Consider the following 22,404-nt stretch of genomic DNA (forward strand, 5'->3'; position numbering starts at 1 on the left):
GATGTTAGCTTGCTACTGCTGAAAGCACATTCCATAGTAACCACAATGCCGGTGTATCACACCGGAAACGATTATTGACTCGAACTTATTTGTTTTTTGAACTTGTTTGAACTCATTAACCCGAACTTATGTCTGCATGATACTGACAATCTAGCAGTCAAGATCGGCGTCCAGAACTGCCCAATCCTGGTGTCGATTTCGACAATTATATTTTCGGGCGTAGCGCGGCTATAATCCCATTTCATATTCCGCCTGCTTTCAAAGTTTTTTAGCAGCCCAAAATGCAGGCAAACCTTACCGGGCTCAACTTCGATAATCAGTGACTAATGCTTGGCGCGGTACCCCCAGCCGGCTCCATTGCGTCGTGGAGCGGACATGGATTTGTTACTAAGCTAGTAATCCGGCCGGCCAGCCTCACACGCGTGGTCTTCGTAATGGTGTCGACTGTATGCGCGCGGCCGGCGCTGGGCGGGGCAACGCTGCCTGCCAATAAGGGCGATTATTCATACTCTGGCGGCCGCTCTAGTAACTACTTTGGAAGCTTTGGTCTTTGGACATTCTGTGCCTTGGACAATATGTACATAGGACACTGTACTAAGGGTATTCTGGACATCAGGCATTATGATACAGACCGCTCCCACTTTGCACCATGTTGGAACTTTCTTCTCATTTTGGACATTGTGTGCTTTCGGCATTATGAATTTTGGACATTCTGTACCTTGGACATTCTGTACTTTGGGCGTTCTGTACCTCTGGACGTTCTGCACCTTGAACAATATGATACGGAACCCGGCCGTCTCACCGCCGCGTCAACTGTATGTGTGTAAGCGCGGGGCGCAGCTGGGCGCCAGGCGGACCCCGCCTATGTCCACAGGCCATGGCAGCCTCGAGCGCGCAACGTCCGGTCGGAGCGCGTCCACCTGGCACACGGTCGCCAGGCGCCACCACGGGCCCGGCGGCAGACGGCCGGGCGCCCAGCCGAGCAGCCCGGCGACGGCGCCCGCCTCCAGAGACCACTGATGGCGCGCGCCGAACCGATGGGGCACGGCACGGGCGATGGCAGCCTACGGCGCCGGTCTGACGACCAGCACTTACAGGCGTATCCATGTATGCATGCATGCATGCATGCACGCATGCACGCACGCACGCACGCACGCACGCACGCACACGCACACGCACACACACACACAACACAAGCCCATGAGCGCGCGCTCACGCTGGTGCACGCAGCAACAACGCCTGCACGCGTCTTGGGGAGCCGGCGGGCTTCGGGTGCGGCGGACGGCCGGCGGCGACACAACTCACCGGTGTGCGTCTTGCGGTGTCGGCGCATGTGCTCGCGGCGCAGGAAGGTGCTGCCGCAGAGGTCGCACGGGTGGCGCGGCGCCGGTTCGTCTAGAGGGGGGTCTGGCGGTCAGACAGACACGCACGCACCGTGAGCGGTGACTGACCATATCGCGCGCCTCGTCACACGACCGCGCGCACCACACTCTCACCACATGCCACACGGACGCGGCGCCCACTCCGAACACGGCGTCCACGGCGGCAGTTGAATGGCTTCGCCGCCAGGTGCCGTGCGAACTGGGGGTACTTTAGAGATGCAATGTCGACCGTCTGGCCTATCTGTGCAACGAGACTGCCTGGGGCACAATGTTAAGCTCTGAACACGCCTGAGCATGACTTAAGCTGTGTATCCACACTTTCAACAGCATGCCCTTTTACGTATCATGTAGGGCTAGTGTAGTATCTTGATGTTCCAATCAATCTTACGTCAAATCTAGCGTGAACTATTGAATATTTTCAGCTTGTGTGAGCCATGCTATCATATTACGAGTAACCAATCGTTTAAGACTAGCAGCTGCAGGTTTTCGGCGCCAATTTCATAAGTAACACTTGATCAGGGCTCCATTTCAGACATCACGACTAGATTGCGATGCAGATTTGATCACTGAATGCCACAACGGCCGTGCGGCCCAGCCTGAACGCAGCTCGCGCCGCCAGGCTCAGCAATCAACACAACTTCAGACAAGAAACACGGCCAAACCAGCCACCCAGCCGCACCGATGAACTGATGCGGCCTGTTACGGTCACCGGCGGCAGGGGCGACGGCGGTCAGACCGGCACCCGGCGCTGGGCGGCCGGCGGCGCTCGGGACAGGGATAGCGCCACACCCGCCCGGCGGCCGACTGTGACCTGGCGCCAGCATCGCACACACTGTCGCGGCAGCGGAGTCAGCCGGAGGCGACCGGACTGCTGCCACCAACCGACACCGGCCGATCACCTGACATCGGCTGTCGGTGGTCGTTGAACACTGCCCCCCCCCCCCTCCCCCCCCCCCCACCCGTCAGACACCCCCAGACCTCGGGCATGCTCCGGCGACAGTCGCAAACAGCTGGAGCTTCTCGTCTAACCAGAGGAAGGAGGCAATCCAGCCTAGCGTCGGGATCGACACGGCCATGCAACTCCTCTAATGACTCACTCCACAATAATCTGTGCCAAACCATCTGGAATGCATTACACACGTCCAGCAGCGCCGGCCCGGCCATCCCCCGCCTCCCGGATTCGCGGGAGATCCGGAGCCGGCCCGGGCAAGCCGCGTCCACACCGGCCGCTAACAGAGCGGCCATCGGGGCGCTCCGCTGCGGCCGTAGCGCGCGCCACGCTACAGGGCGCGCGACCACCTGACGCGCTACGCTACAGGGCGCGCGCTACGGCCGCCGGATGCGGCGACACACGATCCCACGTCTAACAGGCGCGGCCGAGACGGCGCCGGCGCGACCGGCGCCACTTCGCACCGCGCCCCAGTGCGTAGTGGAGTCAGAAGATCGAGGGGAAGGTGGATTCGCGCCGCGTGGGCTTGCGCACCCATTAAGACGTCGCAAACGTGTCAGCGGGTCCAACTCCCGCCCACCCGACACGAACGCTTTGCCGAACCGTACTCCACCAAAACAAGGCGACGCCGGCGGCGGTGCGACAGAGGCGGCCGTAACAGCGAGCAGAGAACTGGAGGCGAGCGGACCGCTGGCTCCTTCCGGTAGTGTGGAGCGCGCCGCCTCCGGCACGCGGCGGCGACGGCGCCGGCGGCGGGAGGACGAGAGTACCCCAGCCACTTCAGCACGCGCGGCGAGCACGCGGCCCGCCCGGGACAGCCATGGCGGCGACGGCGGCGACGGCGGCGGACGCGGAACCGGCATTGGAGCCGTCCGGAGCGCCGGCCGGCCGGCCGCCGGGGCGCGCGGACTCACCATGCGTGTGCCAGTGCCGCTGCAGGTGGTACCTGCGCAGGAAGCCGCGGCCACAATGCTGGCAGACGTGCGGCCGGTCGCGGCCGTCGCCGGTCGACGCCGGCGGCGGCGGCGGCACGTACCCCGGCTCTGCCGGCACACACACGCACGGTGAGTGTCCGCCCCCGGCCCCCGCCCCCGCCGCCGGCCCAGGATCACACAGCGACGCACCGCGGCCGACACCAGCTGTCCAGAATGTATGACGAGGCTTGTGGGCACGGCAGCCGCCGGCGAGTGGCGGTAGTGCTACGGTCTGGGCAGTGCGGCGCCTGGCCGCGGCACCGCGTAGTTCCCCGTCACGACCGGCTCCCCCGACGTGACCCGACGTGACCGGGTGACCTCGACGGTGCTCGACTACCCCGGCTCGCTTCATATGGTGGCAAAGACAGGCACGCCCGCGCACGCCGGCTGGTAAGCTCCCGCCGTGTTCGCTGCCAGGACGTGAGGCGAGACCGGTGGCGCCGAGATGCAACGTCCGACGGTATGCAATGTCCGCCAGCGAAGTGGCACCTGAAAAAAACAGCCGCCAGCCGGCCTAGAACCCGCGCCCAGCAGGTTCGAGATCCCACCGCTGCCGCACTGCGCGTGCGACGCAGCCGAATGGGCGGCCATTGTCGCACTGCTGTCCGTGATGGCCTGGAGCTGTCCTTGTGACCACTGCACGCAGCACGAGCGGTACTTCACGCCAGCTTTGAGCTAATCTAGAGTGAGCATGTGATGACAAGGTAGCTTGCCAACTCTGCTCATTTCATAATGCATACTGATTGCGGTTTGACGACGCGTTCAACATGGAAACCCATTGAGTGTCGGTACATCTTCGCCGATTGTCACGAGACTACGGAACTCTAGGGCAGGAGCCCAGTCTGAGTCCCAGCACTCTCTGCACGCGGTCGTGCGGCGAACACCCTCCCCACCGAGCCACTCCATCATCCAGGTCAATAGAAATGGAAAGAGGCTTCCCTGAAAACAGCGCGAGCTTTTGTTTACCCCGTGACACTGACTAATCATAGCTGGTGCGCAGGTTTAACGAAAAACGGCAGGCGGGATTGTTTGCCAGCACTGGCGGACAAACTCAACCAGGCCGCCGTCACAAGGCGTACGGTTGGAGTGCCTCCCACCTCGTTTGAAAAACACACCGGAACCAGGCCCTGTGCCATCAGAGACCGGCCGGCTGTTCACTTCCGAGTGCAGCGGAGCCCACTGTAGATGTTTACAGCTGTCTCAAGTCCCTCATAACAACGGCATTCTGAGGCGGGGATTGAGCCCGGCTGCTCCGCTCCCGACACGGAGTCACATCCGCTCCTGCTCCCCCCCCCCCCCCCCCTGCTCAGTCGCGGCGGCGGCGGTGGTCCATCGATCCGCCCGGAGCGTCACCTCCCGGCGCCCACACCGCCGCCGGAGGTCACACGACCTGTGACGTCTCGGGAAAGGCGTGCGGCCGCCGGCCGAGCGTCCCGTCTCCGTCCCAGGCCCGCTCGACATCGACCTTCCGTCCGCGCCGTGCCGCCAGAGAAGCGAACCCTCGGACCGGCGTGAGAGCGACGCCAGCGACCGCTGACGTCGCCGGCGCGGCTCGTCGGCACCAGCTGTCGCCGGCGGGGCTGCATCTGCCGCGGCAGTCCGCCAACCCGACGCCGAACGCACGGCCACTGACCGACGCTGCTGGAACAGAACCTGGCTGCAAGGCAGAAGGCGCCGCCCTGCCGCAAATGTCCTCTTCTTTCTTGCAGCTGAACTCCCGCCGCCTCTCCGTCTCCATGACCTATCGTGACGTCGGCGCAGCCGCCCTCGCCAGCAGGCGTCACCTCGCCGCTCGGATAGCTCCGTGGGCTGACATCAGGCCTCACCACCCAGCGCCCGGCCGGCCGGCACCCAGCCCGGCCCGGGCCACCTCCGTTGCGGAAAAGCGCCAGCCGACGCCACGCGGCCGCCGAAGAATAACGGGTCAGACATCATGAATCGCTCGCCGACGATAATCCGCAAAATGGATGTGGTCGGTCGGCGCCGGGCGTTGTTAGCGCGGTAACGAGCAGGCGCCAGGCGGCCCGGCCCGGCCAGCAACAGGGCCCGGGGTCACCATCGGGTCACGGACCTCCGCGACCAGGCGGCGGCCGGGCGGGCAGCGCGCCGTGATCGAAGACACCTTCACGTGTTACCGAGGCGGCCGTCAGCGCACGCTCCGACGTCTGCCAGACCGCTGGAGACCGAAGCCGGCAGCCCAGACTCTCATACGAGGCGGCGGGCCAGTGCGGTCACCGCAGGTCTCGCGCCACACCTCGGCGACCCGGCGTCAGCCTCTCCCCTCCACCACCCTGAACAACGGCCGACGACCAGCCGGCCACGGGATAACCCAGGCCGCCAACGGCGCCGGCGGTGTCCGCACGGCGCTGAAGCGACCCACCCAGCCCGACGCGACCGATACGGAGCGATAAGCTGCCCTAGTCCCCCCCCCCCCCGTGCTCAGCCGATCAGAGACCGGCCTTCCAGTCGACCCATGACCAGGGCAGGTGGGCTCTCATCTCTTCAGCGCTCGCTGTTTGTCCCTGACTAGAAAGGCCTGCCGCCAGCGGCAGCGGCCGCTCATTCTCAGATGACGTCAGAAGCCGGGAGGACACCGTGCCCAGAATCACAGCACTTTCGCCACATTATATCTGCCGTTGAACTTGAGTTCCCCGGTCAGGTGGTGGGCTGGGGACTCACATAGCAACCACTGCCTGCCGCGAACTCTGGTTCCAGACATCCACCTAATCAAAACGTCCGGACTTAATCATCTATTGTAAAAACGCCAGCTCCAGAGCGCGCCGCCAGCCGCAGCCGTTCCGCTGCCGCCGGGACTGACCGTGGATCTTGAGGTGGCGCTGCAGGTGCTCGCGTCGGATGAAACCCTTGAAGCAGACGTTGCAGACGTGCGGCCGCTCGTTGGTGTGGATGCGCCGGTGGCGGGCCATGTGCGCCTTCCTCTTCAGCCTGACGTCACACATGTCACATTTGAATCTGTGGCACACCAGCGGCACACATCACACAGCAACCGGGCCGGCCGGCCGGCGGCGGCGCGCGGCGCGCGGCCCGGCCGGACTCGGCGGCGGTGGCCAGCTGCCTCGCACGACACAGGCTCGGACGTGTGCGGCGAGTGAGCCGATCAGACAGGGCCGAGGCGGCCGGTCGGCAGCTGCAGCGGCAGAACACAACAGCACACCACACACGAACAGTTCGTGCCTGCAGCGTTCACGTTCACCAACAGTCTGCAGCGTCATGTGGTCAGAAAGGTACGGTCGGCACATTCGCGGACATGTCGCATTCCTGTTCGGCACAAATCCCGCGTAAGACGTGTGCGCGATGCCGTTCCCGCGGTGCCCGGGCCCCACTTCGCGCCGCGTGCCCAGCCCCGCGGCCACGCCCTTGTCCCGCCCACGGGTCACGCCTGAGCCTCAGCAGGTGGATTACCCGCCACGGAGCGGCACAGCCACCTCGGGCCGAGTCTCGCCCTCGCCGACAAAAGTTGCCCTGCCAGGACTCCGCCGGCGGCGGACAACGCGCCACCGGCTGACATTAACCTGCCGATAGCGGGCGCAGCCCAACTTTGTCCGGGAAAACACCACACAACACAGACAACTGACCAAGGAGTGGCGCGCCAGCGCGACCACGTGAGGCACGACCCACGCGCGCCTTCCACCGCCCGCACGCCGGCGCGCGGGCGGTCGTGCCACACGTGCACCGTCCGTGCCGTAACCGAGGACCAGGAGCTGCGCTCTGGACCTTATCCTCCGGCGCGTGGCGCGTCCTGAACGTGCCGCCGCCTCAGCAGGTCGTGCCGACGATCGCGGACCGGGACAGCGCCCCCGGGGGCCGCCGGCAGCGCACCAGCGGGAGGCAGTCGACCGGCGGCGGCCAAAGGGACGCGAGGACGGCCAAGGGATAGGCGAATGACGATGGGGGCTGCTAAAGGGAAGGGGATCGGCGGGGCGGGACGAGAATGGGACGATCGAAGGAGAAAATGGATGAGAAACAAGAGATGAAACAGGAAAAGGGGGAGAGGAACGAATGATCCATGGACAACTGCTCCGACGATCAGGACCTTTCTCTTTAATACACTCTTAGGTGAGCGGCGATCGCCGCCGCCTACGCCGCCTGTCGCGGTTCGGGATGGCCCAGCAAAGTGAGGTGCCAAAGGCGGGGGGGGGGGGGGGAGCAGTAAGGCGACACCGGACGCCGGACGTCCGGGCGTGGCGAAGACGCGGCGTCAGCAGCCCAGCCGCCCCGGCGCCGGGGCAGGGCTGGCAGGACAGATTCGGGCGGCGGCCGGCCCAGAGCAGCGGGCCACGGCTGGCCACAGGACGGACAGGCGCGCCCGACACAGCGCTGGTCACGGCTGGCCACAGGACGGACAGGACACGCCCGACAGAGCGCTGGCCACGGCTGGCCACAGGACGGACAGGGCACGCCCGACAGAGCGCTGGCCACGGCTGGCCACAGGACGGACAGGGCACGCCCGACAGAGCGCTGGCCACGGCTGGCCACAGGACGGACAGAGCACGCCCGACAGAGCGCTGGCCACGCCACCACCGCCCCATGAACACGTCCGCTCACAAAGACAGGCTGAACAGCTCAGAAACACCAGTCGTGGCGGCTGAACTTCTCGCAAAAAGCCAGACTCATAATTTGGTCAAATGACGCGAGGGCGTAATCCTGTGCGCCCACGTCCGTCGCCACTACACACCAGCGGCCCGCCCGGGTCGCGGTCTTAACAGCCACGCATCATAACCCAGCCGGCGCCTGTGCCGCGACGGTGCGGCAGCAAGCCGCCTGGCCGACCGGGCTCTCCACTCGGGTACCGGGCCCAGATGTCACCTGAGAGATCGCTTATTTTCAGGAAGCGAGGGCAGCCACGCCTCCGAGGACCACATGCCACGAGCGCTATTGGACGGCTTGCGTGCGGCGGCCGTGGTAACCACAACACAACACGCCCAGCATAGCGCTTTGACGCCAGTCAACTCATCCCAATTTTGCAGCGAGAGCGTGTCATCTGTCGCTGCTTGGCCCACGGCAAAAAAAGGAAAACACACAACGGACTGTCACACCTATTCGATTTCACACGTGTTGTGAGGGCGTGCGAAACAAATGCAGAAAATCGGCCGACTGAAACACAACTCCAACGGCTGACAGCAATAACCCACGCAACAGCGAAATTCCAGTCGTTGTCCAACCGCATGCTCTGTGGCGGCGGTGCGGTGGACTGGCTGTGCAACACAGGGGCGAAGCATACGACACGACTGTGGACCGTCGGCCGACTGAAACGCAATGTCCATGGCTGATAGAGCCGTACCACTCCATCATTTATCCTACAGCTCATCAGCACTCCCATTCTGGACTACACGATATATTTCAGCTAGCCCAATTGCCTATCGTTGGGTGTGAAGACGAAGACAGACGATGGATGTCGACGTCTTGGACTGAAGATCTTAATTCACAAAAGGCGAGGAAAGGAAAATGTCTGTTCACACTGCGAAAGGATCTAGTTCCACGCGAATAACCTGAATAAAGCAAAGATGCGGGTGTACGATTACTTACTGGGATCGAGCACACCGAAAGCGAAGTTTCCAAGAGCGCGATTGCAGGACGAATGAGTCTTACTAAGACGGTGAAAACATTATCCAGCAAGTACCTCGGCTCGGTCGCCATGCTCACTGGAGGCCAATACCTTTGCAAGGGCTCGCGGGCTCATGCAGCTACCAGCATGGGGCGCGATTCTCCAGAAGTGTGCGACTGTGCACTTTTATGCATTTGCGCGAAAGTGGTTTGATCATGCATGTGTATCCTGCAGAACTACAATATAGTACAAATCAACACGGAACATGTACAACTCTCAGCTTGCAAAGCAGCTGACGAGCCCCGAGTCGAAATCGGTCAGAGGTGCCGGCCTGGACACGCACCGTCACGCCGTCGCATCGTCACAATCCTGACAGGGGCGCAGCCGGCACCAGCACGCTGACACGAACCTGGCTCGCCATTGGCGGAGGGTCACGGGCCCCTAGTGCCCCAGCCAGCCACCGATGGTGTGTTTCTGGGGACAGGTGTCGGATCTGGTCCTCCAGGGCAAGTCAATCACAAGCAGAGCTGGACTCGGTCTGCAGACTGCCGGCAGTGGACTGGCAACTGGCCAACGTGCTCTGTTCTTAAGCTAATCTCGAGTACAACAGGCCGTGACCTCACTGTACACAGATTATTCGGCTGTGCAAACGGCACGGACACACCATCCTGTTTACTTCGGCCATTACCAAGCCAAAACATTTGCGGTTTTCGCAAAATCTCGGTCGTAATCGTCAAATCAGTAAATCAATGCGACTTCCCTGTCTTCGCCGACTCATATTACCAGATTGTCTGGCACCTCACAAAACAACAGCCAGACGCATGTCTCCGCCAGTTCCCTGCAAGCCTAGTGTCGTGCAGTTTATAACGCAGTGAGCTAGGTGGCTGGTTCAGAAGCAGTACAGCACTTAACGGGCCGAGTGGAGCGGCAGAGCCGAGCCGTGAAGACGCGTTCGGGGGCCGGCGCGGCCATCCGGCGGACTGACGGCCGTCACGCGCAGGTACCTGCCTCGCAGACGCCGCGCGAGGTGACGTCGTACTGATTTCCGGCTGTGCGGTCCGAACCAGTGTCCTCCTGGCCGCGACGCCAAACAACACATACCCGGCTGGACAATGGGCAACGTTTTAAAGCAGACTCGCGCAGCGTGCGCCAAATCAGCAGCGCACGCTGTACTGCGAGGAACGAGCACGAGCGCGCGTTCTGCTGCGCTCCTACCCGTCCACCAACCCACAGACAGCAGCGTGCGACACACGACCAACAAGACCGCTGTCGTCGACTGGGCGGGCGCGACGTCATTGCGCTGCACTGACGCCGGCTGAGCCTGCCGCCCACCGGCTCTCCGCGCCGCACCGACACGGCGCCGCGGCGTACCCATCGCTGCGCGCTGCCGTGACGGCCGTCATCGCGCCCGGCCCACTCAGGGGCGGCCGTGCCTCGCTGCTCGTGGCGGCTCTGACGTGACGGCGGCGCCGGCCAGCCGCGAGCTCGGGACGCCGCCGCGGCCGATCCGCTCCGTGCAAGACGTGCAGCGGTGAGCCCGGCGTCTTGAGCAGTCGGAGATCAAGGGGAATGGATTCAGAGAACTGACCCACCAAAGCCAATATAAACTGGTCCATCAGCTACGGCAACCATATTAGAACCAGCAATCCTTAAAACATCGACCTGTTCTGTCATGCACGACTGACTCTTCCAGAGCAGCTGTGATTCCGAGCAGCCGTGATTCCCCCGCAGCTGTGATTCCCCAGCGGCCGTGATTCCAAGCAGCTGTGATTCCCGAGCAGCTGAATATCAAACAGTGTCCGTACCCTTTGGCCGTATCCACAAGACACCGACGCCAGGGTGAATCGGTCAACAGCTTGGAGGGCGCTCGACAAACCCTTCCAAGATGTACCACATTCGATGCCGAAAAACTGATGGCAACTGAGCGACATGTCCGAAAGTGGATCACCAGTGTCCATGGTAAGCGACCAGCAGCATCCGTGGTAAGCGATGAGATCTATCTGCCGCAGGGTCGTGAGCGGGCAGCGCCAGCGCCCCTGACGGCGAACGCCCGTACTAATAGCGTCGGACCCTGGCGGCGATTGCGGAACAGCGCGCAGACACAACACCGCAGATCTCTTGCTGCAAGACGTGTTCCCAGTTAACGCCAGCGTGTGGCGCGCGATGCTGGATCCCCGTATTGGACGCTGCACATTCTCGCCACCTAGCAGTGCTCCTCCTCTTGCGGTGAAAAGCTCTATTTGCGGATTATCACTCGCGCGTCTGAATGGTCTCGTGCGCCAACACGCCGCGTGCGTCCTATGGCTTGTATCCGTGCTTTGATCCGTCCCTCTACGCGTCCCATCCCGTCCGTGTCGTGCTCCCGTCTCCCCGCCCCGCCCGTGACATCCCCACACTGTGGCGACCCCTGCCCCTCCCGGCCGGCGGCCACTCACTCGTGTCGTGCTCCTGTCCCCCCCCCCCCCCCCCATCCCGAGACATCCCCACACTGCGGCGGCCTCTGCCCCTCCCGGCCGGCGGTCACTCACTCGTCGCCGTCGACTGGCTGGCCGTCACCGCCTAGCCGGTGGCAGTGGTGCTTGTGGAGCGCCAGCAGGCCGCGCGCCGCCTCCTCCGGCCCGGACGCTGGCTCGCGTTTGATCTCCAGTCCCTGCCAGCCGTTCTCTTTCTCAGCGTCATCGGCCTTGGCGGCGGTGGCGCCGGCGGTGGCGCCCGACACGGGCGGCGCGGTCGCCGGCGGCGGCGGCGGCGGCGCCGGGCCGCGGTGCGCCGGGTGCGGCACGAACACTCCCGGCCGCGGCGCCAGGAAGTGCGGTGCGATCGGCCCGCTGAAGCCCGGCAGGCCGAGCAGGTGGTCGATGCTGATGCGGGGCGCCGTGGCGACCGAGACCGGCGGCGGCGCCGCCTGGCCGCCGGTCGACTCCAGGTAGACGGTGGGCGGCGCCGGCGCCTCGCGACCCATCAGGTCCGAGATGACGTCGGCGGCGCTGGTCGGCGGCTTGGACGGTCCTGGCGCCGGGTAGCTGTCGCGCTCGCGCTGGTGCCGCTGCGCCTCGTTCTGCAGCATCTGCGAGAGCATGGCGATGCTCTCGACCTCCTCGGGCGCCGAGTGCGCTGTGGGCCGGACCCAGCGTCAGTCGCCATCAACGGGCGGTCGGCGCACGTGCGCTCCATGCGCCGAGGCACAACACGCGTTCTGCCCACGCGGTGCGAGCGACAAACAGGGAAGGCCTGGATGACCCCGGGAAAGGATAGCGCGCGAACACTTCGCCAGCAGGATGAGGTTCAGTGCGGGGGTGTCACGCACGATCAGACTAGGGGCCATGACCCCGGGATGTGGATGTCCGACGCTGTGTTGTGTCCTTACCTGTGCGATAACCTCCGCGTGGCCCGACCAGGCAAAGCCGGACGAAGCCGGCTTCGGCTTCGCGAGGCCGAAGTTTCCTCCCATGGCTTCGGCTTTGGGTTCGACGTTGCGGCATTTTAAACTGAGTTTGACTCAGGCTTCCGCTAAGTTTTAAATAATGCCCCCCCCCCCGCATCAGTTCTTTGCGAACTTGAACTGCCAGCTTGGCTTAGATACGGTAATTTTTCACAGCAATTATGGCTTTACTTACTTTTACATGATTTTACAAACCATGCAAACGCGTTTTAAAGCTGATGGGCTTGGCGTTGGTCCAATGCTCCCCTATCTCCAAGCTGCTAGCTTTGGTTTCACTTTCGCGCATTCAAAGTTTGAAAGCACCAGGTTCGGTTTCGACATCGCAGTTTCAAGCCTTGAAACAGTCGGTTTCCGCTTCCGCTTCGCCTTCGGCTTCGGCTTCGGCTTTGGCTTCGGCCTCGACCCGGACTTCGGCTTCATGCCATCGTCTCCGTCCCTCCCCTCTCGTCCCACTTCGGCCCCATGCCATCGTCTCCGTCCCTCCCCTCTCGTCCCACTTCGGCTCCACGCCATCGTCTGCGTCCCTCCCCTCTCGTCCCACTTGAGCTCCACGCCATCGTCTCCGTTCCTGCCCCCTCGTCCCAACCATCCAGCCCGGCACAGTTTCATGGCGCGTCACTGTTACTATCACCCTTTAAAACCCCTGTGAAACCAACACTTGCGGTGTCGCCCTTAGGACACACGCGCAGCTGGGCCAAAAACTTCCGGCACCGTGGATTATTCGTCTTTCACATCAAGTGACCAAGAATCCCACGACACTAAAATCTAGAAGCATCGTGTCCAGCAGAATACAGCTCTCCCCCGGCGTGTTCCCGAAGGTCCCCGTTAGCTCCAGTGTTGGTCAGCCCGGGTCGGCTCACCTGTGACGTAAGCGGGGCCGCCGTGCTGCGCGCTACTCCGGCCGCCGCTGGTCGAGTCCGTCTGCGACACGTGCGCCGCGTGCAGCTCCGCGTGCGCCATGCTCGTGGCAGGCGCAAACATGGCTGAAACGGGCGGACGGCTGCAATGACGCGCCACGCGCGAGAGGATCACCGTCGCTGGGGGGAGGGGGGGGGGTCCGTGTCACGCCACCGGGTGTCACTGCGGCACATCGGAGACACCCATCCCGCTGAGGAGTCCGTGTCACGCCGCCGGGTGTCACCGCGGCACATCGGAGACACCCACCGCCGCTGGGGGAGTCTATGTCATGCCGCCGGGTGTCACCGCGGCACATCGGAGACACCCACCGCCACTGGGGGAGTCCGCGCCACGCCGCCGGATGTCACCGCGGCACGTGGCACCATCACATCTGCCACAGGGATGCACGCCACTCAGAGGCATCCGGCTCTGCGGTACAGCTCACTGCAGCGTCCCCACTGCCGTGGTGTCCGTCGCCCATCACTGGGCGCAAACCACTGCGGCATGCGTCGACCACAGGCCTGTTACTGATACAGCAACTACCCAGTCAGCAGTCACACGTCACTGCCACACCAGTCACATGCAACACACAGAGTCGTCGCTTGGCCTCTGGTTACTGGGTCACAGGCTATGGATTGTTGGGTCATGGATCATTAGTGTCGGGTCATACAGACCACTGACTCCCGAATCGTGTACGCGGCTGGGACACAGGACAGGCCGCTGACACACTAGACGCTCCCGACGGATCATTGGTACCCCACCGTCACACACAAGCTGGACGTGGCTGGGACACAGGGCAGGCCGCTGACACGCTGGCGCGCGTAGCGCTTCTCGCGGAACTCAACGCATCACGTCAAAATTGCCGTATGCAATGTCACAGTGACTTTGCAAAATATATCTGGTGGTTGGAGGGTTTTGAACCAGAAGCTTTTGAGCCAAGGTTTTATGACTGCAGATTGCATCACTTACGCCTTCCAGTGATCAAGTGGTAGGTCAACTGGCCACAGACAGTGGGACAGAGTGACCAGCAGCTGGGTAATGCAGCTCCACATTGTGATGAGGTTGACAATCACATGACTGAACTACTCTAGTGGGTAGAATGGCCAAATCAGCCAACACACTCCTACACACAAATAACTGAGCTCCTCTGAGGGCTGCTGGCATCACACTGCTGGGGAGAGGGTCCCAGTTCAACAGTCACTGGGCCAGTCACTGTGCCAGGGTCAGTACTCACAGGTCAGTCAGCCCCACTGGACCAATGTCACAACCTGGTACAACAGCACAACATATGCACTGTGGGGAGCTCAACAGTGACAGCACCTTCACCTGACAAGTGGCAGGGACTGAGGCTGGCAGTCACAGTCTACCTGCTCAGTAATTGCGGGTGATAAGCAATGTTGCTGGATGGCTGTGTCCCTGCCATTCATAACTGAAACCACCTTATGCCCTCCAGAAGCCAGGCAGGCAGGCAAGCAGGCAGGCAGCATGCAGAAATGGAACATGGCAATGCCTACACAGGCAGGCATCAGTCTATGTTATTAAAGATAACCCTTGTGATGTTTATTTAGATCAATGACTAAATCGTCAGCATCCCATGCAACTTTAAAAAGATAAGTTTGCAGCTCAATGCCAAGTGGTGTTAAGGATGCTGGTAATAAAAATACTGTATTGCCACAAGCATAGGAGCCATGGCCCCTCCACATGATGTTTGGAGGAATATTTGGTCATATTCAGTCCATCCATTTCAATTAAAAACAAATATGATCACATGAATGTAAGAATCAGTGAGAAAAGCTAAAATGCCCAATAATGTATGCCATGTATGACCACAATTCAATGAGCATCACTCAACCTGTTCCTGCAGTTAACAGAAACTTTTCACCTTGTGATGAGACCCAGCCTTAATATTAACCCCACATCATTATATGGGAAGATATGTGTGCAAATCCCCATGTCTTCCACTTCCCTTCAAATGAGCCACTGGGACTGGAATCAGGCAATGTTTATCAGAGATGCCTGAGTTTAACAAAACTCCCCAAATATTTGCTCCCCAAAAATAAGGTCATTAAAACATAGGCTGTGTGCAACTGTGGCAGGCAATGCTCACTGCTAATTGATACATGTACCACAAAATGACACAACATACCTGGTGCCAGATGCTCGCAATATATAAGGAGCATACATCACCTGTATACTGGATGGAAATATCCTGTCCTTGCATATTTGACTGTGTATTATGAATGATATGAGTAAATATAAGTCATCTGCCAACATAATTCATTTTGGTTTACTTTTATGCCTGTCATGCATCCCAAATTTCCCTGTAGACTGCACTTGGCAAGAGCTAGCTCAGGTTGTCATGTGCCAAAGATACAAAATGATCAAAAATGATCAAGAAGTTTTACAAGATTCCAGGGACCAAGTTTGGTTCAAAGCCTTGATTGATCAAGTTTCAACAGGACATAGATCTCTGGCGATGATTAGGAAATTATAGTTCAGGAGGTCAAACTGCAACAGACATGACCAAGTTGCACTTATCAAACACAACAATGCAGCGTGGGAAAAACCTCCGTTTTCTGGTGGATGTGACACCAGGAAATTTTGTACTCCAGGCTCTTGACTGGTAAGAATGACAATTTTTGTACTCCAGACAAACACTGCAGTCACCCCACAAAGCAGACACCATTGCAAATGTATGAGCCTAAGTATAGGTACCAAGGCAGACAGTTTTGCTTTCTTGATAGCCAGGAGGGTGCATGAACTTTGCTTTCATAAAGTGAGTTATAACTTTTATCTGATTTCCAGGGACCAAACATATGGAGCACCAAGAAATGGAGACAAGCATCTGCAATCCTGCAGGAGCTGGCCAATCCAGGGTGTTCATGTTAATGTCCTTCATCATTGTATTACATGGGCTAGATGCACTTGTATTGTACAAGCCTATGCAACTCCTAAATGGTGATGACAACTCATGTGAGTTACTTCCGTGGGAATGAAATAAACTGAAATATGAAATGTGCTTGTTTTAAGTACCTACTGCTACCACATACCTTGCATGTCATTACCTGTGGGGAAAATATATGGTGCACCTAAGTAAGAAGACCACATTCTCCACGACGCACACACCCACCGATAACTTTCAAGAAACAGACAAACATCACGGCTCTGGCTCCCACCACGCGACGAACCCATCGCCTCCCGTACCCGAAACCAGCGGCAGCCCAGCCTCCTGCAACTGACGAGTTATATGGCGCACCTGAGTAAGACCGCATTTTCCACGACGCACACACCTACCGATACCTTTCAAGAAACGGACAAACATATCACGGCTCTGGCTCCCACCACGCGACGAACCCATCGCCTCCCGTACCCGAAACCAGCGGCAGCCCAGCCTCCTGCAACTGACGAGTGCACTTTCGAGCAGTGAAGGTCCGGGTCGCAACAGACACCCACAACAATATTCGTTCGACCAGAAACCACTAGCAGCACCAAAATCACCGCTGGCACATCTTTTTCAACTAGGTCATTCAAAGACTCGCCGAGCAAGAAGTCCAGCATGCCAACTATGCTCTTAACTTACCTCATATTAAGATAACATGTTAGCGATTTTACCAAAGGACGTGCATCTTGCAAACAGTTTGGTGGGAAAATTCCAAAGATTGCAGCATTGCACATCCTTTTCAAAGCCCTTGTTTCATTCCTGCTCCTGCCATACCAGCCACCAATCACCATCCAACTTGCAATTAAACTCAAAATCATAGCATTCAAACACACCACATATCGGCACTTTTGAGATCGAATCATGACATTAAATGGCACCCAAGTATCACGTTTGTGGGTGGCACTTTTGGTGGTAACGGCTTCTTTTGGGTTCTTAAATGTCATCGGGAATTACGTTCCCAAAATGGGAGTTTGTGGCATGCAGCATTCCAAAACTTATTACAATTGTATAAATGATAGTAAGTCAACCACTTTTTCAGAAATCGGTAGATGCCGGTCTTTGAAGATTCGAGGATATCTTACTTATTTAACAAGGGTATCACGTCTCCAGGCTCAACCAGTACCTATACTTGTAAGATAGAGATGGTCCATAACCCGGTGGGAAAAAATCGCAGTACTTGGTTGCCCTTCTCACAATGGGGCCTATAGGGAGACCCGGGGAGAACAAGCCGGAGTACAAGCCGGAGAACAGCAAGTTTTTAGCAAAGTTAGCCAAATTTAATTAAAAAATTGACGTGTTTTGGTATCGTCCAGATACGGGCCTTCCTCAGAGGGTGTTGAAATGGCATGATATGCCTTAGAATGAGAAATATCTATAGATTTGTAGTACAGGTACTGCATTATCTCGGCGTTGTCTTGTGCCACCAGAAGATAATATATATTTGTAGGTGGAAAATAGCAACTTTAAATGCATGACTGTAAAGCTCTATGATTTTTCTACCGCAAACTTAACAATTTGTGTTGCTGCAACTGCATAAATGGTTTTTCTTAGACTATTCATCACAGCCTGTCATTTCAGGACCGACCCGTGGTACTTGTACTTGGTTGCCCATTGACGAGTGCTAGAATGTCATCACAATGTCTGTGAATGCGCCAGAACTCCTGTGCATGGTTTGGTTGTTTGTCTTGATGTGGTGGGAGTGAGGAGGGCGGAAGGTGAGTGAAGATGCTTGGGATTATGTGCATCGTAGCTGCGAGTTTGAGGTATTCAGTGAGAAAAAGTGGAATTGGTTGTCTTCAATTTTCACACAGCATGTATCCACACTTCTAAAATTACTTGGGATTTAGTTTTGGACCGCTATTAAGTCATTCCAAAAAAGGTAAATAAATACCGGGGGACTGATCTATAAATGTTTACCACTGCAGGCTGGTGCAGAATCACCTTGGTATAACCTGCTCTACCTACAGCATGGTGGGTAGGTACGTAGGTACTAAGGTATCTATATACAACATAAATGCTAGGCTTGGGTTTCCCATGTGGGATCAAATATGAGACTGGCCTCTTTTCAGCTTGTGGTCATAATTGCTGTAACCTGACAGGAGGCAATGCTGCCATGTTCCTTGCTGTCAGGCATAAGGTCTTGCAGTGACAGTATTAAAATTGTCTGTACATAAGATCATAGGGAACTTGGAGAAGAGGAGAGGGATAACAGGAGGTGCAGGGAGAGAGGAGGAGCAGAAGTGGAGGAGGAGTGGAAAGAGAAAAGTGACAGAAAGAGAAGGTGAGGAACTGAAAGAGGAGAAGAGCAGAAAGAGAAGGATAGGAAGAGGAACACTTTTGGTATGTTTATATTAATTATGTAAAGGCCGAAAGGACAACATGTTAGTGATGTCACATACATAAGGCTTTCATAGACAGTTGCACCTGCCTAAGACTCATTAAAAAACCAGGGTGTGATGCACAGTGGTTGTCCGCAACTTAGTTTGTCAGTAAGCAGAGGATGCACCTGATTTATCATTTTGATATTGTGTAAGTTTGCATGTAGATAGGTAATAATAAGTAACTGAGCTTTGTATGATGCACCTGTGAATGCATATGTATAAAGTTTTGTTGTTAACCTCTCAACTGTATATTTCTTATTAACATGTACCATTAAGCAATCTTTGCATGTATAGGTGAGCTAGTAGCACTACAGAAATATGAATGGGATCAGTGTGGCACCCTCACTCACAAGAAGTGCTCTGTTCCATGGAAATGCAAAATTGCATGCTGACACTAATTTTTGCCAGAAAAACAATGGGAAAATGTTGACCCATTAAAGGCAGTATGTGATGTACTCCAAGCAAGGCCCATTGTGCGGACACTCATTCCACATTAGACAGACCTTTGCTTGCAGGCAAGTTTGTACTCCGACCACAAAAATTTTTGTACTCCGCCACCAGCAAAAAAAACTAAATTTCCCACCCTGCAACAATGTTGGAACTCAGGCCTGCCAATGCCCAGTTATAAGAAGCATAGCTGCAGTCATGAAATATCCCAATTTTTCAACACCTTTTTGAAACAAGCATACACAGGTCAGGAAAAAGACATCTGCTTGTTGGAAATGGTACATGCAATTTTGCACTCCGGCATGAGAAAATCATGTTACCATAATTCAACTATTTCAATGCAGTCTAAAGAGTGCCAGTGAATGACATTTCTCACCATGCATGCATGCATGCATACATGCATGCATGCACGCACGCACGCACGCACGCACGCACGCACGCACCCACACATCAACATAATAAAAGTCACCTTAGCATGTTAAAGTGCCACACATTGTGATCTTGGGCGCAAAGCTCTCCAAATGTATTCTATTCCAGAGCCAAATAATTATGTTTTCACATTTCGTCAGCACTGCATTTCCACTGCTGAGGTATATGTCCTGGCATCTTTTATCCTCCTGGGGCCATCTTATTCAAATGAGCATACGAGCATGTCAGGAAGCTGCAAAAAAATCTGATTAAAACTTCTTAATACTTTGCAGATAAATTACATCAAATAGTGTGTCGAGATACAACATCAACCTTAATCTTATACCAATATTTTTATTCAGATACTCTACATTTGGCAGGCAGGCTACTTTTCAGCTTGGTAACATTCTTCACCAGATGGCAAAAAGTGTCAAATTACTGGGTCTTGAAACTGTACCTCTTGCACTGGTTCATGGTTCAAGAACTAAAACTTTGGTTCAGGTCCTGCTAAAGGGACCCACATTTTCTGCAGAATCTAGTGATGAATGGCACCAAGCTGCAGGATGCCAGAGCCCTCATCCACCAATACAGCATTATCTTAATAAAAACAACCTTACATGAGCATAGGTGGCAAACTTGGAGGAGGTGAAACAGGAGGTAGAGGTGAAACAACCTTTCATGTCTAACATACCACGACTGGCATAGTCCATCCTACCACTGACCGCAGGCCTTGCTTGTCAAGGGCAAGTATGTATGCTTCTTTAGTATCACAACATGCAGTTCCTTCCGCTGTGCCAAATGATAAAAACTCTTTATGAAAAACAGCCTTTAGGGCTTATATGGCTGCCATCTATGAAGCTTCCAACTTCAGTGAAGGTTCTTCAGATGCATACAATTTACCAATGACCAGCCCAGGCCAAAATTGTTTAAAAAAAGTTATTTTATTAATAAAACTAAAACCTATAAAAACTGAATGCTCATTTAAGATGTGGATAGACCCCAATCCACAGACACAGGAAACACACCAGCACAATTGCCTTTCTTTGTTGTTTTTTGGTTTGCTTTAATTGCCCACAACAATTCTAGCTGTTCTGAGACCAATTTCAGCAGTCTTGATCAAATCAATGTCAAAATTTATTACAGCCCATCTCACAAAAAAACTGCATTTTCACAGGAACATTGTAGGAGAACACAGCACCCATCAGAACAATCAGAACAAGAGCAACACCAAGACTGATGGACCACCTTTTCTTTCCAAATGAAATAAATTGTGATTTTGAACCAGCAACAGGCATCATCCATACCAAAAATGCTTATGCGCTGGTGGGACAGTACAGATGCATGATGCATGATGATAATGATGATGATGATATGTGTACAAAGTAAGGAACACTATCAGTGTGTTGTTTTCACATTTATATCATGCATCTTAACACAATTCAAGAAATTAAAATGTTATGCTTCAAACCCATGACATTATCACCCAGGGGCTAGCAGCGGGATACCAATCAACTAATCATAATAAAAACAGTGATGTTTAATCCCCAGAAAGTATATATCGGGCACACAGACCAGCCCAATCAGGTTGGCTGATATCATTTATCAAATTTCTAATGAGTAGATGGGCTTCAGTAAAGTTTGCATGCTAACATGATGCATGTAACATGTAAAGGCATAAGTACACCTAGTGCTACAATCCATCACTCATTCACTCTGTGGCATGTGGCAAATGCTAATTTCTTGTGCCCCAAACTTAGTTTTGCAGGCATCCAATTCAATAACAAGAAAGTATGTGCCATGGCTGGCTAGTGCTCAATGCCCATGACACTCCTGATAACCCTCAGCCTAACAAACAAAAAAACATTCCCTTCTGTGCCATGGGAAAACAGTGCAAGGATGACATACATTAAGTTTCAGGAATAATGGGGATGTGAGTGTAAGGGCAGGGCTCAGAAGAACATAGGTGTAGAAGCTTCTCTAGCAGTATCATGATAAAGAAAAGGGCTAGGTTTGGTTATGTCAGTTTCAGGTACCCACATAACCTATTTATTCTAGGAGGCATAGCAGCTAAGTTGCTAGGTCCTTAGATCCCCAAATGGAGAACACATGTTCAAATTCTGACTGTGCCATGGCCCCTACACACTTAACATGGTGAATGCAGTGACAGGCATTCTAATTAAGTGGGTGCAACAATACATGTCATACTCTTAATGAGCTAATTCTATAAGTTTTCAATCATTGCAAAAATGATTTCAGAATTATTATAACATGCACATTGATATCACCCCTGGTCTAGTCTGAAAGAGCAGGTACATGTAATCTACCAATAATACTTGTAAAAGTAACATCAAAAGTCCTTCCACTCAAAAATAGAGGGGGACATTATGTATCCACCAAAAATCCAGTTATACAATTGATGTCAACGAAGTCTGATATTTCACCCAAAGAGAACCACTCTTTGCTTCTGTAAAGCTTAAAATTAAAAAAAACAAAATAAAGAGCAGCAAAAGTGACAAAACTTGGCATGCTGGATTCAACCTATGACAGGCCAACAGAAAGCAACATGACCTTGACATAGTTTGAAATCTGAATAATGCCCAGAGTTGAACCAGCAAAGCTTCCAGCTCTGGTCTCCAAGCATGAAATAATCATACGATGTGAGCTTGCAATATGCAAAGAAATGCACAGGCCCACACCGATAATTTCGGAACCGTCCAAATCTGCACGCTGAACTCCTTTGTGGCGCACCCCATTCGCTCCAGGACTGCACCAGACACGAACGCGTCCATGCAGCCTTCTAATCGGTCGATAACCTTTACCTGTAAAGCAGTTGGGATGAAAATGCAATACTTAACAATACATCTTCCTCTCAGTCTACACTGCCCGCCACCAGAAAGCCTGATCTTGCATTTATAAGCAATATTTACCCGCCTCCTTCCTTTTGCTATCTTCTTTGTCAACGGCCATATTGCATAGAGGTGAAAGTAGCCAAACATGTTTTTTCATCCAAACACGGT

General features: G+C 55.6%; 1 protein-coding gene across 1 annotated transcript in view; it reads right to left on the reverse strand.

Annotated features, from left to right (window-relative positions):
- Positions 1–22,347, reverse strand: part of LOC119095344 (zinc finger protein CKR1) — a 35,904-nt gene extending 13,557 nt beyond the window's left edge. The window contains exons 1-6 of the mRNA XM_037218198.1: positions 22,315–22,347; positions 13,174–13,296; positions 11,400–11,985; positions 6,124–6,278; positions 3,246–3,374; positions 1,306–1,407 (exon numbers count right to left, since the gene is read on the reverse strand). Of these exons, the coding sequence (XP_037074093.1) occupies positions 1,306–1,407; positions 3,246–3,374; positions 6,124–6,278; positions 11,400–11,985; positions 13,174–13,294 (1,093 nt within the window). The 5' untranslated portion in view covers positions 13,295–13,296; positions 22,315–22,347. The remainder of the gene's footprint in view (positions 1–1,305; positions 1,408–3,245; positions 3,375–6,123; positions 6,279–11,399; positions 11,986–13,173; positions 13,297–22,314) is intronic.
- Positions 22,348–22,404: the final 57 nt, after the last annotated feature.

This window comes from Pollicipes pollicipes, unplaced genomic scaffold (assembly GCF_011947565.3).
Source record: "Pollicipes pollicipes isolate AB1234 unplaced genomic scaffold, Ppol_2.1 Scaffold_4219;HRSCAF=4965_pilon_pilon_pilon, whole genome shotgun sequence".
Lineage (NCBI taxonomy): Eukaryota > Metazoa > Arthropoda > Thecostraca > Pollicipedomorpha > Pollicipedidae > Pollicipes > Pollicipes pollicipes.